Below are 18,496 nucleotides of genomic sequence, written 5' to 3'. Positions count from 1 at the left end.
AACTTCAAATCTTGTAGAATTAATTAAAGTGCACAAAAACTGGCTCGAATATCTATATTAATTACAATAACAACAACAACAACAATAATAATATCTCGAGTCTTGACGACTTAGTCCTGGTTATATTAGATTCAACCCTAGCCTATCCAACCTAATTTAGTATCCTCGAAACTCCCAGAACCATGCAAGAAACAGGAAGGATGGAGAGAGGAACATAGCATTGAGCATCACACACATAGATGATAGATACATGCATGCATTTGAAAAGTTTTTATGTTTTGTTTGGGTTGAGATGATATCATATTATTTTTGGTTATAGAAAAATCACTTCCACATAAATATGTGTTCCGTCCAAAGGAAAACAAGGGAGAAGGCTGCATCCTCTGGTCTCAGATTAGCTTGGGCTTTAGGAAAGTGGAGATAAATATGTGATTTGTACAATCTTTAGAGACTTTCTTTTATGCAACTCGCATCATCGCATGTGATATTTTATCTTCGCCAGGTCAGATGTCTTAGGGAGTGCCTTGGGCCTTCTAGCCTCTAAAAAAGAAAGGCCTGGTACAGTTAGGCTATATTTGGGCCTTTACTGCAGCCTGTTTCCGGAGCCCAACTCATAATAGGCTCACTTATGAGACCACGATGAAGTCATATTTTAAGGGTGTTCGGTTTTGTTGTTGTTGAACTACAATTTTTGTAAATTTTTTATTTTTTAAAAAATTATTTTTTATTTTTTATCATTTCAATATATTGATATAAAGAATAAATTTTAAATATAAAAAAATATTATTTTAATACTTTTCTAAATAAAAACACTTTAAAAAAACAATTTATACCAACTTCTTAAATAATCCATTTATATGAGCTGAATATCTAGGCTTTTATTATCAATTTCAAATTTTGCATCAAGTTTACACAAATCTTTTTCTTTAAGTTATACTTATATTAAAACAAAACAATGTTTTCATGTAGAAATAACAAAATTATAGATTTTGCTATTTTCTTTACTATAGCGGTGGAAAAATTATATTTTTTTAAAAAAACAAGTTTTTCTTATATTTTTTTCTCTTTATATTTGATATTTTAATCATTTTAAATTTGACATATTTATTACTATTTTTCTATTATCTTTGTTTTTTTAATATTTTTTTAGTTTTTCCCTTTTTTTCCTTACATTTTTTTTGAAAAAAATATTATTTTTTTTATTTTTTACACTTTGAATATTTATCACTCTAGCCTATTTATACAATTCTTTATGTTATTATCTTTATTCTTCTGTAATTTGTTTTTAATTTTTTTTCTTTACACTTTTTTTTAAAAAATTATTATACAAAGAGTAAGGAAATGATATTCCATTATAGCAATTGTAACATTATTCCATTCTTCTGCTACGTTAAAAACTAGTTTGATATCTTTTATGTTTTTATCAACGCACATTATCTTTACTATATATTTATTATATATAAATATTGACTTTTTAATTTATAGTTATATTTTTTACTCGATGTCAAAAAAACATGTCAATAATACCTACACATTAATTCTCATGTGTTAGAAAAAAAATATTCAACTTGCAACGAGGTAAGTTGAATAAACACGTTAATATCTGGCTTTTGCATTTTTTTAATATAAATGATTCTTGATTAATTTAATTAAATGAATGCATGGGTTTTTTTATTTATAATTAGAATTTTTTATATAAAAAAAATATATTTAAAAAGCTTGTGTATTTTTGCCAAGAAAATTATCTGATGCGGGGCAAGTAACTACACTATAACTAGAATTAATTAACACGTACGGGTAGAATTATTTATTTCTTCAAAAATCATCTTATATTCCTTCAAAAAAGTCAAGCTAAATTTTTAAAAGATAAGCTTTTGGAGAAATGGCAAAATTAAAGGGAGTAAGAGTAATAATTTTGTAATGTGGATTTTAATTGTTGATTGGCACAAATATAGTTCCATGAATTGCCTCAAGAAAAACTGTATAAATTACATTAAAATAACTTTTAATCCGGCCTCCACTGTTATTTGATTGCCTTCACAGTTGACATTTCTAATGTAATGTGATACATACATACATACATACATACATACATACATACATACGTTACCTTATTTGATCAATCACTACCGAAACACTTGTAGGCCAATCCAATATGTTCTGGCAAACCCCATATAAAAATCATCAATCCTCTGTTATCGTTAGCTCTTACTTAATTATGGACGCTACTCGCTAGTTCATGCAGCTCGTTTGAAGCATAGTTATTAAACCTGGTCTGGCCTGGCGGGTCGATCTGGGACCCGGCTGACCCGGGACATGGACCGGTTTGGGTTTGTTAAAAGACCGGCTGGTGCAACAACCCGGCGGGTCGACCCATGATCCGGACGACCCGGGCGAACCCGGACGAGACCTGGTTTTTTTTCCCCCTTTCAAATGTGGTTTCTGTCATTCAACCTCCCTTTTTATTTCATCATCTTCTCTACAATCAGTTGTTGTTAGCAGCAACAGAGAGGAAAGGAGAGTGAGGGACGCTGTCGTTGGAGGCTGGTCGGGCTGGTCTCCTGTGTCGGTGGGCGGCGGTTCTGGTTTGGCCAAGAGACGGAGGTGGCTAGGGAAGAAAAAGGAGGGGCTCTCTAGTTTTGGCCAACCAGGGGGGTGACTGAGAGAGGGATGAAGGAAGTCATGGCTCTCTAGTCTCCTACTACTTGATGGAATGCCTTCTAGAACGAGAGTGAAGAAAGAAGGGAAGAGAATGTCTTTTATCTTTCAATTTTTGATACTCAGTCGGGCATGATAGTTGTTTTGGCCAAGCAAAAGGGAAGCTTTGGCTGGTTTTGGGAGAGGCCGATTTTGGGAGAGAAAATCTAAAAGCAGGGGCGGCGGCGGCTTGTTTTATTTGGTAGAGACAGGGAAAAGTTTAGGTTTAATTTGTGTATCTTTCCTTCAAAAATTTTAGTTGACTAGTAAATTTACAATGTAGGGGCATTCCCCGTAGCTTTTGCCTTTTGGAGCCATTTGACTGGGAAAGTAAAATTATAAAGTTATGGGAATATTACTTTTGTGTTGAAGCAGTTGTAACAGCTTTAAAAAAGAAAGAAAAATGAGTGAGTTTCCAGGTTGATTTGGATTGACCCGGGTTAACCCATAAAACCCGAGACTCGGCTCTTCAGCCAGGTCAATCCCTAAACCGGGTTTAATAACTATGGTTTGAAGTGTGTGCGCGTCGCTAAGAAACTGACACAGGAATTCCTTTGTTGAAGCTCTGTGCCAAACCTTGATCACCGTTGCCTTACCCTGGAAAGAAAGGGATTTGCCACCCAAAAGAAGCAAAGTGAGCAAGTACACGATCTTATGATGTTGGTGTACTTACTACTACTAGCTAGTTTCCTTAGCATTTACTTTTCTCAAACATAAAGTTACTAATAATTCAAATTTGGTTTGCCCCAGGATCAAAATCATCATTAGTGGAGCCTTAATAATTCATCAACTGACTCAGGGTGGTTGTTGGTGACAAAGAAAGATCACATCCTGCTCACCAAGGGGGTAAAGTGAAGGGTAGAAGCTCAGCGTTTATAAATATAGAAGATAATTAACTAGCACCAACTTTAAACGTTGACATTTGGAATCATGATTTGATGAAGTCTGACTAGATGACCACCGTTATGATTTTGAAATACAGAAGTTCGCAACAAAACTCTACTGAAAGTCCCACGATCTGCAAATTAACAAGAAATCTTCCCACACTGTTGTATCTACAGACTCTAAACTGAGAAAATGAAGGTGTTTGGATTGAACAAACTTAGTTATGATCGTATCTGGTGTGGATCTTACTATTCTAACTTGGGGGGGTAGAAGAAGAGAAATCTAATTACTAGAACCGTGGATATAATTTATTTATTTTTATCATATGCTGTGGATAATTAATTGATTAGTCATCATCTTGATTATTATTATTGAAGTTGTGCATTTTAAGAACGTCCTCTTGTTCTAAATATGCTGGTGTTCCAGAAAGAGAAAAGGAAACTAAACAAGACTAAACCGTTCTATCCTCAAATATTAATAATGTCTGTCTGTGTATTCTGAATCCATTACAATCATCTTTTTGGCCTGCTATTCTAATCTTCAGATGGTCCAAGGATATGACCTGTGCTTCCACATTGCTGTCTAAAAGCTCTTTTAGTGTAACCCCACATGATAGAAAACATTAGAGTTTGGATTAATCCTTTTGCATGCTACCATAGGACCACCGTTGTGTCGCTAAATAATCAGAAAATAAGCTGAGATATTGCCCCAACATAGCTGCGGATTTTAAATCTCCATTTCACGTCATCTCATTTTTCATTTGTATAAGGAAAGAAGATTGAGAAATTAGTTTTTTTAAGAATTTCCATTTATGTAAATTATTAGCAGTGGCAGCAATACAGAACCTAGTAATTCTTTATCAACATCATAAATTTCCCTATTAATTCTTGATCTACTGAGTTGGTCCTTCGATTCTATGCTCTCTAGAATTGTATTGGCCTCAAACAGCTTAATTTACGTTCATGCATCTATGCCAAGATCTAGTAGACTATAACATCTGGTCTGTCATAATTAAAATCCATTTATGTTCCCATATTCGCCTATTTTTTTGGTAGACAAAGACCAACTAGGCAAACTTTGAAATCACTTCTCTCTTTGTTTCTCTCTCTCTCTTATGTTCTTTGGAACAAGATGAGGAAAGTAGTTGGCAAAAAAGATCATAAAGAGGAAAAAAAAACTGAGAGAGACAACTCTCCATCCACCAAAAGCCTTCTTAACCAGTTACTTGAAGAAAAACTCGTCTCACCAAATCCAATATTAATCTAACAAAGAAACTAATACAATGTAAGTCTTTCTCTTTCTATTTGTCTCTATCTTATTTAGCTCAATGCCTCTCTATATTTCCATGTCTCTCCCTTCTCTCATCTCACCATTCTTCTCATGCAGCCATCAAGAAGGAAGTCACCTCTCCTCTCCTCGGTAACCGTAACCATGAAGCACAGGAAGAACAGCAATCTCTCGGTATTTGTTGTCGTGTTCTCTGTATTTCTCTTCGGTGTCTTCATGTACAATGAGGACGTGAAATCCATTGCTGAGTTCCCCTTTTCATGGCCTAAATCTCAAGAAGAGCCATCAAAAGGAGTCACCCCAGTTCAAGAAACCCTCGAGAAGGACCAAGAACTCCCGGCTTCTGTTGGTTCAAGAACTTCATTGGAAGAACCTCAAGTTGATCAGGGCCCTGGAGAAGTTCAAGAATCTGACAACTTGAAGTCTAGTGAATCAAAAGAGGACGAGGAAAAGATTGAATTTCCAGTCATTGAAGAGGATGATGAAGACGTTGAATTGCCACCAGAAGAGTGTGATCTTTTCACGGGACAATGGGTTTTTGACAATGAGACTCGTCCTCTGTATAAAGAAGATGAATGTGAGTTCCTTACAGCACAAGTGACTTGCATGAGGAATGGAAGAAAGGATTCTTTGTATCAGAATTGGAAATGGCAACCTAGAGATTGTTCTTTGCCGAAGTAAGCACATAATTGACCAATTCTTGAATCTTTCTTTATGGGTTTTTATTGATTTTGTTCTTCTGTTTGATGGTAGTTTTTATGTCTACGTTTAATCAAGGTTCAAGCCAAGGCTACTGCTAAACAAGTTAAGGAATAAGAGGCTTATGTTTGTTGGGGATTCATTGAATAGGAATCAATGGGAATCAATGGTTTGTTTTGTTCAATCTCTAATCCCTCCTGGAAGGAAGAGTCTGAACAAGACTGGATCTTTAGCTGTGTTCAGAATCGAGGTACTCTCCCCTGCTTTGTATGCTTTTCAGTGTGAATCAGATTAACTCATCGTGCCTGGTGTTATTAAAGATGTCTATAATGCATTTAGATTTTATCTTCTAAGGTGCTTATAAAAGTGAGATGCTCCCGTTGCCAGTAGAATTTTCAGTTTGCTTTCATATAAAGAAAAGCAAATTTCTTTTCATTTTGCACAGCTTTTAATACTCTCGTACCTGAATTTCTAGGTGAGCTGAAAATGATAGTGTCTCGGAGCTACCAAATTTAACAACAATTGATCCATATATAATTGATCGTGTAACAGTACTCTATGAGCCATTTTTATCTGGTTTTCTATTTTCCCGTCGAACTCGTGATTCCTTTATTTATTAACTTGCTAGAGAAGCATTGCGTTATTTTATCATATGAACATATGTGACTCGATCCTACAAAGAACAGGAAAAAAAAAAGTAGACCTTCCTCGAGATAGTACTATATTATAGTATGGAATCATTGTTCTGATGTTTTTTTTTTTGTTTTCCCGTAGGACTATAATGCGACAGTGGAGTTCTATTGGGCCCCATTTCTGGTTGAGTCAAATTCAGACGATCCAAACATGCACAGCATCTTGAATAGGATAATCATGCCTGAATCAATTGATAAACATGGTGTTAATTGGAAGAATGTCGACTACCTGGTTTTTAACACATACATTTGGTGGATGAACACTTTCAAAATGAAAGTTCTGTAAGTTACTCGACGCACTAACTAGGTGTTTTAACTCAAAATCATGCAAGAGGTTGATTTATTTGTTATTTGATGATGGGACAGACGTGGCTCGTTTGATGAAGGATCCACCGAGTATGATGAGATCGAACGGCCAGTAGCGTATAGGAGAGTTTTGACTACATGGTCCAAGTGGGTGGAGAAAAATGTGGATACCAATCGTACCACTGTCTTCTTCAGCAGCATGTCTCCTCTTCATATCAAGTAATGCTCATATCTGAAATTTTGTTTCAGAGCTAATCTCTATAAATTTGCCCTCTTTTACTAATTGTGTGTGTTGCTGCTTTCTTTTTTTAATGATTGTTTGTTCATAATTGCATTACTGTTTTCTCTGTGTCTTGTGATTTTGAGGACAAAAAAATAGAAACACTCAGGTCGTCTTCACCATGTGTATGTATGTATGTATGTGGACCGTGGGAGGCCCAACCATTTCTTTATTTCAAGTGAAAAATTGCTTAACTATGTCTCTTCGTTAATCAATTTGGACCGTGGGAGGCCCAACCATTTCTTTATTTCAAGTGAAAAATTGCTTAATCAATTTGGACCGTGGGAGGCCCAACCAAGTACTTTAATTCAACCTCTACATGTTTTCTCCAATTGCCCAGTAGTTCAGTTGTTGTGTTTTGTTGTACCAAATTATTTGATTGTGGTTGGAACTTGAAATTGGGCCCTGTGATCACTAATCATGATTTGACAGATTGATAATTAATTAATTAATTAATATCTGCTTGGTAACGCACTGTATATAATATATTTTCCAACAAAATACTAAACATGTGTGTGTGTGTGTGTGTGTGTGTGTGTGATGGTTGCTTTTCGATTTTTCCAATTGATCATTTTATTTTCTCAGACAATAATGACACTAATGTGAGAGAATGACAATGGAACAGGAGCTTGGACTGGGAGAATCCGGATGGCATAAAATGTGCCAAGGAGACAGCCCCGATTCTGGATGTAAGCATGAAATTTAATTTGGGCACGGACCGCAGGCTTTTTGCGGTTGCAGCCAACATTACTGGATCCATGAAAGTACCTGTCCATTTTATCAACATTACTAAGCTTTCAGAGTACAGAAAAGATGCACATACTTCAGTCTACACTATCCGTCAAGGCAAAATGCTAACACCGGAGCAGCAGGCTGACCCGGCAACGTATGCCGATTGTATTCATTGGTGTCTGCCAGGGTTGCCCGACACGTGGAATGAATTCCTTTACACACGTATAATTTCTCGCACGTGACCCCTAGGGATAGGAATTAACACGTGCGAGGCCTGTTTTTTTTGTTTTTTTTTCCCACCCTCCTCGACATTGTTTTGTTTTTCCTCTGTAATTTCTCCTCGTCTCATCTTTTAAGCTTCTCAGAGCTTCAATTATAGGTCTGAGCCGTCGTCAACATTGTTTTGGAACTTTGTTCCGCTTTATTTGACAGGGGGGGTTAGGCATGAGAAAATCCCGGTGATCGGATTCTTCATTGGTAACATTATACTACTCCTTCTATATTATAATGCCCGTCCGGTTTTTCCTGGAACTTGTACAAGTCATTACGAGAGGCTCGGCCTAAGAGCTATATCGTGCCCTACCCTCGGAGGAAAAGGAGGTTGGGTTCCAGGCGAGCATATGCCCAATTAAGTTTAAAAATGAACAACACATGATACACGTTTGAATTGTACAATGCACAATTGCACATGTGAAAATAAATAAAGAACAAGTACAAATTTGTATGTAAAGTGCAAGTGCATTCATGGCAATATTTTTACTTTTCCATTTCTATAGTTGGTTTGTGATTTCTCAATGGTTTTTCCCTTTTTTTTTTTTTTTTTTTATTTCAGCACTAAATGCAACCTACTTATTCCTTTGAACAGATGGTTATGTTGCCCATGTACTTTGGAAGGGAATGTAGGAGCCACGAAAACGAATCACCATGCGTCAACCTCGTACAAATTAATTAGTATAAAGTCTGTCCAAGCAATCACTTTCATAAAGCTAAGTAGCGCGGTTCATACTTAGAGTATTTATTACTATTATTGTTCCACAATTATGTTTTTTTTATAAAAAAATAATTTTTTATTTGAAAATAATTTTTTTTAGTAATTAAAATCGTTTTAATATATTAATATATTGATATTAAAAATTATTTTTTAAAAAATTATTTTAATATTTTTCAAATGAAAAGCAGTCTCTATTATAATATTAAACATTATCTTATTATATGTTATTGTGATTCTTTGATAATAATATTAGTGGGTTGTTAATAATATTAGTGGGTTGTGAAAAAAATTGAATTGAATAAAATGAATGATTAATGATAATATATGCAAAAAGTTATTTTCCTGGCTAGGAGCGTGATAAAATAATATTAAAGTCAATCTTGTCTCATATATATGTGACTTACCCGCATTCTTGGAGACTTCGATTGTAGAATGACGAGACATTCCATATTCAAGAAGAAAAGATTGTAATATTCTATATCTATTTACATCGATAAATATGAGAATTTTAAATTAGATTAAAAAAATAACTAAAATATCTGAACAATAAAACAATGAATAAAAAAAACCGTTTTTAGTCTCCCAAGCTTGGTGCGTGTCAATTTTGCTTGAAAAAATGAAGGTCAAAAGCCAGAGAATGGGAACGAAACTGCGAAGATATTTGTCGAAACTGGCAAGTATACGTTATTTAATTTACAACACACTTTAAATTCACTGGGGGCATTTTTTATCTACTAAGGGGGGTGTTTTGGGTATAAATGAGGTTCGTGTTGTGTATAAATGAAGTATCTTGTGTTTTCTTGAGCTTTGGAAGATTTATATAAAATTTTCGACCTTGTAGATAGTGTCATGCATGCCTTTGAAGAGTTATTGTATAGTTTATCCTTAACCAGAAAAAAAATATATCATTTTTTTTCACGTTAAGACGCTGCGGAAATGATGTGTTGAGGGTCTTGTCATTTGTTAAAAGATCCCTAAATGGACGCAATTTTGAAATGTCAGGTTGTTAATTAAAAAAAAACAAATTAAAATTTAGGTGTTGAGTTGATGAATTCAGAATCCGTGTCTGGGAGGATCATTAGATTCTATGTTTGGAAACTAGCCATGTTTTTAAAAAATTTAAATTTTTTTAATAATTTTAGATTATTTTGATATGCTGATATTAAAAATAAATTTTAAAAAATAAAAAAATTATTTTAATATATTTTTAAGTAAAACTGCACAGTCTCAAAACATTAATGCTGGAATTTGTTTGAAAAGTTCCAAAAGAAACAAGGAGTATTTTGAAATTCTTGTTAAGCTTTTATGGGCCAGGGCTACCCTTGGCCAGTTGGCTCGCCTTTGGAATCACCCGTGAGTGGAGAGGAGACGCCGTGGGGGGATAAGATAAAAAAAAAAAAAAAAACAAAAAACAATAGATAAGGTGGGAATTGCTCGGCTTAACAAGAGTGTTTTTTTTTTTTTTTAACCTGCTGCGTGATTGTCTGTCGTTTACACAAAGCACCACCCAACACTAATTGTTTAGCACGGGATGCATTCCTTTGGGGTAAAATTTAGTGTATTCATCACCAACCATGTGGAATAAAACATTATATTGAAGCATACGGCAAGATAGATTCAATTCATGTCATAATCTTTTAATAGATGATAAAATATTATTAATTAAATTTTAAATATATTAACTTATAAGCCATTCATATTCCTTAAACACGCAGCACAACTAGATTGGTTGATATTGATTATAATATAGACTCTCTGGCTATGCTGATCACAGCTATTTTTGCATTTGATTATTGCAATGGATCATGCATTAGCTTGGTTTACATAGACCGAATCTACACAATAAAATAATTGACAAGCTAACTTTAGAATTGTGTAAATGGACCAGCTGGCTGATGACAGCATGGTTAGGGCAGAGGTGGGAGTGTGACATGTGGATGTTCAATCATGTCTTTCTATGTCGATGATACATCTGAACTACTAATGTTTATTATTCAGAGGTCTGACAGCTAATCAATGAATATATTTTTTTAAAACTCTTAAATACAGGGTGTAAATATTTCTGATCATCTCATGTTCCTCTTTCCCTGGGGGTTAATATTTCTTATCGAAGTAAAATAAAAATAGGATTTTTTTTTAAATGACAGTTTGGTATAATTTTTAGAAGAATGATATAAGTTTAAAAAATATTTGAAAAATAGAATAATTCCAACATAACCGTATTTTTCAATATTAATTTGTATAAAACTAACCAACATATTTTATAATATCAATTCAGTAAACAACTATTTTTTAGAATATCAATTGTATAGTGATATTTTATTTTTTTTAAAATTATTAATCTTATAGCCAACTCAAATTTTTATGAAGATGAAATCACTAAAATATAAGATTCAATATCCAGTGGTTAAGAAAATAAGGTGATGTAACAAAAAAAAAATGAGATAAAAAAATAGATTATCGAGGATATATTAGAGATTTGTTTTTGACATATTTGATATCATTAAAAAATTCCTGACAAAATAATGTTAATTATATCCTGGAAGAATACTAAACAATGTCGTAATTAACTCTAATTAACTTTGAACAAAATCCTTGAAAAATTAAAACCACGTTTGATAATTTTTTAAAATATAGTTAGAATTATTTTGTCAAAATCTTCCTAGCAGTATTGAATGTGTTGTAAACGAAGCTCTAGTGTGTCTATAGTAATCCATTCTTTTTTAGTAATTGAATCTTCTTAAAAATTTAAATTAACTTTTATAATTATTAATTAATTTGATTTAAAAATAATTTGTGAAACAGTTTTTTTATGTTATTTTTTAAATATTTTTTTTAAAATATGTTATTTTCTCAAAACTGTTTTAGAATTACAAAAGGACCCAAAATAAAAAGCTCTTTCCTGTTGTCATCTCTTTGTACTTCCATCTTACCAGTTCTAGGTTGCTGCGTTCAGCTATTCAATGTCATTAACTCCCTGCAGATCCAACTATAAATGGAGTACTTACTACCATTACTTTCTTATGATGGTTTTCTTGTTACTTCTCTTCAAAATCTTTATGTACAGTGAGAATTTCAAGTCAGTATTTTCAGGGTCATTTTTGTTATCGAGAAATGAAGTTCATGGAATCAGAGAGAAAGATGAGGAGGTTATATTGCCACCAAAGGACTGTGATCTTTTCACAGGGAAATGGGTTTTTGATAACGCGACTCATCCTTTGTATAAAGAGGAAGAGTGTGAGTTTCTCTCTAGGCAAGTAACTTGTTTGAGGAATGGAAGACAAGATTCCTTGTACCAGAACTGGAGATGGCAACCCAGAGATTGTTCTTTGCCGAGGTAAGTACAAGTCTTTGTACTTTTGTATTTATGTCCTGGCGAGCTTACTTAGTATATATACGCATTTGCTAAAAACAAATATCTATTGAATTTAGTATGTTTTTCTGGATCAAGGTTCAAAGCAAAATTGTTGCTCGAGAAACTTCGTGGAAAGAGGCTTATGTTTGTTGGAGATTCATTGAATAGAAACCAGTGGGAATCCATGGTTTGCCTGCTTCAATCTGGTGCTCCTTTGGCCAAGAAGAGCCTGAGCGATTCTGGCTCTGCGTCTTTTTTCAGGATTGAGGTATCTATTTATCTCTTCCTTTTAACCAGCTCGCTTTAAATTTCATTAGTTCTGAATGGTGATATATAATCATGGCAATCTTAATTGAAAATCAGTTCTCTCTTCCCGTCACTTAACTTATTCAATTCAGTCAACTCAAAGCCTATTCCTGTGATCATTAATTTCATCTTTACATGATTACTAGCAACTAATTAGTATGCACATCCATATTCAGCGTTGCATTTGCATGAAGGCCTATCAATTAAGGGATACATATCCCATTCGTCTTCCATGTCTATTGAAATCAAATGGTAGATATATTCAATGCAATGTACACTGGTCTAATATACGTATTTCTCCTTCTGTTGATTTAGGACTACAATACTACAGTTGAGTTTTATTGGGCACCATTTTTAGTTGAATCGAATTCAGATCATCCATCGAAGCACAGTATATTAGACCGCATTATCATGCCAGAATCAATCAACAAGCACGGAGACAACTGGAAAGGTGCAGACTACCTGATTTTCAACACATACATATGGTGGATGAACTCCGCTAACATGAAAGTCTTGTAAGTAAATCAGGCTTTTAGTCTTCTTAATTGCAGAAAGTATTGAAGCCTGACGTTTCCTATTTGGGATTTGATGGAACGCTGGAAGAAAGCAAGGAACATTTGACGAAGGTGTCACAGAATATGATGAGATCGAACGGACAGCAGCTTTTGGAAGAGTTCTGAGGACATGGGCCAAGTGGATTGAAGAAAATGTAGATCCTAATTTAACTTCTGTCTACTTCATCAGCATGTCCCCTATGCATTTCAGGTAAGCTAAATTCTCAAGGCATATTTATGCTCATTTTCTTTTCCTGGTAGTAGTTATCAGTGAAATGATGTCTTCTAGTCTCTTAAACCACTATGATACAGTGAAAGATTTGAAATGACGTTGAATATGGATGTGCATATGCAAATGCAATATTAGGAGCTTGGATTGGAACAACCCTGATGGGATCAAGTGTTCAAAGGAGACCGCCCCAGTTCTCAACATGACCACACCGTTGAATGTAGGCACTGATAGCCGGCTACTTGTGGTTGAAGCAAACGTGACTCAATCGATGAAAGTGCCTGTTTACTTGCTTAACATCACCACCCTCTCAGAATACAGAAAAGATGCACATACCTCGATCTACACCACTCGTCAAGGCCAGCTGCTCACAGAAGAGCAGCAAGCCGACCCAAAGATCTATGCAGATTGTATCCATTGGTGTCTCCCCGGTTTACCAGACACTTGGAATGAGTTCCTATACACACATATAATTTCTCACACTTGACCCTTTGGAATATTGCTTTCTCCAAAGGTGTAAAAACTGGACAATCAAATTGAAAAATGGAAATTTGATAGGTCTGCTGTTATTATTATTTATTTTTCAGAGTTGTAAAATGCAGTCTGGTCTCGTCAGTTGTTTTTTAATTAACGTACACTGAAGTCAATTACCATGGTTTCTCAATCTAACAGTAAGCTCGACTATATTGTAGGATGTACATAACAGTCAGCTCTGTTGTCCAATCAGTCTTTATTGTAGTATTTGCAGCATCTAGCTATGATCTGAGAAAAGATAGCCTTATATTCTGCTTGCTGCATGCTGTCAAGGATGCATCTCCCATCATCCAGATCTTCCAAGGCTCACAGAACCTCACCACATCGATCATTCAAGTCACAAGGTTCGCTGCATCAATCCTTATGACTTGTTGCTTACAGTTGCCTATTTCAATAGTTTAGGAGTAATTTCCCATCCTGTATATTCGGTCAACGTATATCCTCCACAATATATGTAGAAAGACGTTTACATGTTCAGTTGAGTCAAATGTTCTTCCATTGCAAGCCGTTAACCACGTCAGTGTTGCAGAATATCTTGCTAGGCGGCGAGGATTTGGGGGGAAATAAAAATATATCAACGATCTCAAGGCAGTTATCTTATTTTATTTATTGTCTACATTTTTTAAAGGGCTAAAACTCGAATAAAAAATTAAAAATAAATAGAGGAATTCATTTGAATTTATATCGTCTAAATCGTTACTCGAATAAAAAAATATAAATAATTTCTATCAAGCCAGCTCATTTGGCGGTGTAGGTTCTCAGTTCTCTGCCTCATGTGACGAAACGGGGAGAGAGGTTCGTGTCGGTAGATCGCTTCTTAAATGCGAACCCATCCCCTAAAAATTTGTAGGGACGTCTAAGACTAATTGAAATTTTCCTCTATTTATGGGGCTAAACCCTGCGATTTTGTAAGCTAAAATATACTCGTTAAATTCCTAAGCTTCTTCATTACATTTTAATCTTCAATCACGGGATCACACGCATATCGCTCAGTCTTCAAATTCAAATCAACACGGACAAACTCACTAGTAAAGCCAAAAAAAACTCCTATAATCAACTCCACGAGTTGATGAGCTTAGTGAAAAAATTCAGATTAACTTATTATAATTGGACTAATCTGTGATTTTTAAGTTATGAACCAGTGAGCCGTGTTGCTCTACTCTGTTCCACTCTTTACAGAAACTGAATGCAAAACAGAACTGTCATTTTTAAGGGCACCACCATTGATTGTCTTTTTATAGAACTGGAGAATTTTCAGAGAATACACAATGAAGGAAGGTGGCGGCCTTGGAAGCAGGAGCTGTAACTAGCCCTCAATCTTAGTAATTTTTACTCTCTCTATCCTTGCTTGTTTTCTTTTCAGTGAAAGTTTTATCCCTCTCCCATTTCCATGATTCAAAGAGATCTTACAAGAACCATCCAATTCCATCAATCCAGTAGTTCAAGAAAATAGCAAGATTGATGATGTTAGGCTCTCAGCGAAGGGAAGTAATGGGAATGTAAATAAGGAGTTGGTTTCAGTTGAAGGAGATCATGAAGATGGAACTGTGTTGTTACCACCGAAAGAGTGTGATATCTTCTTAGGAGAGGGGGTTCTTGATAACTTGACTCGTCCTTTATACAAAGAAGAAGACTGAGTTTCTGACAGATTCAATGACTTGGATAAAAAATGGAAGGAGGGATTCAACGTATCAAAACTAAAGATTGCAGCCCAGAGATTGCTCTTTGCCCAAGTAAGTACTCTTTTTAATTACCTGATAAACTCAGTTTTCTACTTAATTGTATACAGGTCACTGAAAAGGAGCAATATGGTTTTCCACTTTGGTCTAATTCATGTTCAAAGCAAAGTTGTTGCTGGACAAACTCAGAGGAAAGAGGCTTATGTTTGTTGGTGATTCATTGAATCATCAGCAGTGGGAATCCATGATTTGTCTGGCCCAATCTGTGATTCCTCCAGATTCCAGACATGAAAGAGTCTGTTAAGCACTTCAAGCTCTCTCACTGTCTTCAAAATTGAGGTATCTCATCCCCCCACAAATTAAAATCGCTTTTCATACCTAGAATAGATCACACCGACAGAGATTAAGAATTCTAAGCATCCACTCACGTTGATAACAGTAACCATTAAAATTTTCAAGATTAAACGCTTGCCTTGTGGGAAGCTTCATAAATTAATGTGTGAAATGGCAGTAAAGGTGTTTTTTTTATGCCATTTATTAATTAAGTGGAGAGTTTATTATCATTTGATTTGATTCATCTTCGAATTTGAAGGACTACAATGCTACCATAGAGTTTTACTGGGCTCCTTTTTTGGTCGAGTCCAATTCAGATGCTGTATCAAATAGGAATGGTCTATCGGACCGCATTATCATGCCTGAATCAATCTCAAAACACGGAGATAACTGGAAGAGTGCCGATTACCTTATATTCAACACATATAATTGGTGGATCACGTCTATTTATACAAAAGTATTGTAAGTACCAAGTCTATTTTTCATCTTGCATCCAACTCTTGTGCATATATAATCAATAATTTTAGCATAACCAAGAGGTTTTTTATTTTATGGTGGAGCTATGGAAAAGACGAGGAGGTGAAGGCCCCATACAGTAAGATGAAGTTGAGTTGCCAATAGGATATGAGAGAGTTTTGAGGACGTGGGCCAAATGGGTGGAGGAAAATGTTGATCCCAAGCATTCTTCTGTTTACTTCAGCAGCATGTCTCCTACGCATGTCAGGTATACCAATCTAACTCGTAGTCTTTCTTTTAGCACCAGATTGCTGTTTATTTCTTACCTTATGTTCATTTTTGTACCTTTTTCATCCAAAATTCATCTTGTCCTGCTTCTTCTTCACTTTCGACTATCTTTTTGAATAAATTAGGCAATATTAATTTATTTAGTAGGATTTCAATTTCAAGCTGACAATGTGCATTGAAAATGCATTAGGAGTCTGGACTGGGACAATCCTGACGGGATGAAGTGTGCTAATGAAACTAAACCAATCCTAAACAAGACCAAGCCACTGGATGTGGGAACGAACTGGCAACTTTTTGCGATTGCAGTGAATGTGACTCGTTCAATGAAAGTACCTGTCAACTTCCTCAAAGTAACCACACCCTCTGAATATCGGAAAGATGCACACACGTCCATTTACACAGCTGTTGAAGGTAAGTTACTCTCGCCGGAGCAAAAGTCTGACCCACTCAAGCATGCTGATTGCTTGCACTGGTGTCTGCCTGGACTGCCTGATACATGGAATGAGCTGCTCTACACATATATCATCTCTCGCACTTGAGCTCAAAAGTTTTCCTTGTTAATGTAATTTCTTTCTTGATGAAGGCATATAACAACTATATAAACCTCAGCAGCTTAGTGTTGATGTTGAATTATTGTAATTGGAAAGATGGGAAAGAAAATGAAACAGCATAACGTCCATTGGCGTAGCATTGAATATATATATAGTTGCGAGTTATAGCCCTTTGTGATTAAAAACCATTTTTTCCTCTGTTACACTTCGATAAAAGAAAAAAAAAATCTCATTCCTAATTAGAATTAGTTGAAAATTGAAATAGAAGAGGGGAATAATAAAAATGAATGACACCTCGACTAATTAAAGTATATAAATGCCATGCCACCCACCCTCGTAACTGGTTGAAAAGCTCAATAACTGGTGGATAAGGCATCTTATGAAGCATGAATGAATTCTGGGCTCTTAATCTTCCAAAATTAGTTCCTCAAGTACTTAATTCATTTCTAAAATTGGTCACTGATTATGTTAATGCACGATAGTCTACATGCTCCAAGAATTCTCTCAACAATAAGAAAAATAGAAAGGAAATCTGTGACTTGATTGAAATGTGTTTGTCATCAGATTGACTGTGATATATATAGTTGTTGCGTTTGACATTTCGGGATTTGGAAGAACAATCTTTGACTCTTCTTCTTCTTGTTATCATTTTTCTAATGGTCTTCGACTCTTCTTATTTTCTATTTCCAACTCGAGGCCAACTCCATAGCCTCAAACACAGCGAGTCTAAAAATCCGAGCCCCAAAACTCAGGTCTGATAGAGCCCAGGCACACAAAAGTATAATTAATCTCGTAGACGATTGTCTGCCACCTAGGATATTATGCGAGTGTTAATTGAAAACGTTGCAGAGTGCTCTCAATACCAAAACTATAAAGTCTAGGATTGATTACGTGAGTTATATATTGTATTCTCTGAGATCAAATTTATTCTGAGCAGTGACGAAGCCAAAAACGTAGCTTCGCCCATGCATGCGAGTGTTCTGATTCTGTTTTTGTTGGCAAATGGTATTGTCCCTTTATGTTTGTGAAGGAAAATACTTGCTTGTCGTTGAAAAACCAAAGGGATATACATATATCCATTTTCTATGAAATGACACTCAAACAACAATGGGTCATGATTTTCTCTTGCAATAGTAACGATGTACCAGGAGATTTTGTTTATGTGGACGTAAATGTTGAAACAGAGGCGGTTCATGTCATTGGGACGGAAACTCATTGCGCCAAATAGAGGTGGAAAATGGAGTAAAATGGTTTCCAGGTCTGGATAAGGAGGGAAAAGCAATATCTGTGGGTTTGGACGATGTAATCGCTGAGAAAATCAACCGGGATCAAGAAAGTGTTGGTTGGGTCAGATGGAAAGACAACGTGAAGAGAGTAGAAGAGAAATTATGGAGGAAAAGGTGGGTGTAAGAAGTTTTAATGCTATATATCGGTTGAAATGCATGTATTGGGTGTAAGAATTCAGGCACTGTCGCCATATTAGGTGCAAATGGGAGTAGGTGATTTTTCCATTTCGTTGGATTGTCTCCTATTCGAATGTTTTCATGAGACTGCCTATAAGGGCTATGGATAAACAACTTGTTAAATTTTTATTTTTTTCATTGAATTTTATTGCTTGATCATGCACACATGGCGCGCTGTT

At 35.3% G+C, this 18,496-nt stretch overlaps 2 protein-coding genes and 1 pseudogene across 3 annotated transcripts; all 3 read left to right on the top strand.

Annotated features, from left to right (window-relative positions):
• Nucleotides 1-4,515: 4,515 nt before the first annotated feature.
• Nucleotides 4,516-8,308, top strand: LOC7474427 (xylan O-acetyltransferase 1). 2 transcript variants are annotated; one of them, XM_024609465.2, is made up of 6 exons: nt 4,516-4,866; nt 4,969-5,546; nt 5,647-5,818; nt 6,343-6,542; nt 6,627-6,785; nt 7,472-8,308. In XM_024609465.2, the coding sequence occupies exons 2-6, from the start codon at nt 5,014-5,016 to the stop codon at nt 7,818-7,820; spliced, it is 1,413 nt and encodes a 470-aa protein (XP_024465233.1). In that variant the 5' UTR covers nt 4,516-4,866; nt 4,969-5,013; the 3' UTR covers nt 7,821-8,308. The 2 variants fall into 2 exon arrangements, with proteins under 2 accessions (XP_024465233.1, XP_024465232.1); XM_024609464.2 differs by having other exon boundaries at nt 4,844-5,546.
• Nucleotides 8,309-11,458: 3,150 nt separating this feature from the next.
• LOC7474426 (xylan O-acetyltransferase 1) lies at nt 11,459-13,682 on the top strand. The gene is made up of 5 exons (XM_002316168.4): nt 11,459-11,906; nt 12,021-12,192; nt 12,546-12,745; nt 12,834-12,995; nt 13,152-13,682. The coding sequence occupies exons 1-5, from the start codon at nt 11,533-11,535 to the stop codon at nt 13,498-13,500; spliced, it is 1,257 nt and encodes a 418-aa protein (XP_002316204.2). The 5' UTR covers nt 11,459-11,532; the 3' UTR covers nt 13,501-13,682.
• A 319-nt stretch (nt 13,683-14,001) lies between these two features.
• LOC18102692 (xylan O-acetyltransferase 1-like) lies at nt 14,002-17,025 on the top strand (annotated as a pseudogene).
• The last annotated feature ends 1,471 nt before the right edge of the window (nt 17,026-18,496 follow it).

Source organism: Populus trichocarpa, chromosome 10 (assembly GCF_000002775.5).
Source record: "Populus trichocarpa isolate Nisqually-1 chromosome 10, P.trichocarpa_v4.1, whole genome shotgun sequence".
NCBI lineage: Eukaryota > Viridiplantae > Streptophyta > Magnoliopsida > Malpighiales > Salicaceae > Populus > Populus trichocarpa.
The sequence above is the reverse complement of the archived record's forward strand: the minus strand, read 5'-3'. Positions and strand labels throughout refer to the sequence as shown.

Bases quoted from the DNA above. Each gene is read 5' to 3' on its own strand.
- LOC7474427 (XM_024609464.2), top strand. From the start codon at position 4,963: ATGCAGCCATCAAGAAGGAAGTCACCTCTCCTCTCCTCGGTAACCGTA. The intron at 5,819-6,342 runs GTACTCTCCCCT...GTTTTCCCGTAG, and splicing joins TAGCTGTGTTCAGAATCGAG to GACTATAATGCGACAGTGGA. The intron at 6,543-6,626 runs GTAAGTTACTCG...ATGATGGGACAG, and splicing joins ACTTTCAAAATGAAAGTTCT to ACGTGGCTCGTTTGATGAAG.
- LOC7474426 (XM_002316168.4), top strand. From the start codon at position 11,533: ATGTCATTAACTCCCTGCAGATCCAACTATAAATGGAGTACTTACTAC. The intron at 11,907-12,020 runs GTAAGTACAAGT...TTCTGGATCAAG, and splicing joins AGAGATTGTTCTTTGCCGAG to GTTCAAAGCAAAATTGTTGC. The intron at 12,193-12,545 runs GTATCTATTTAT...CTGTTGATTTAG, and splicing joins CGTCTTTTTTCAGGATTGAG to GACTACAATACTACAGTTGA.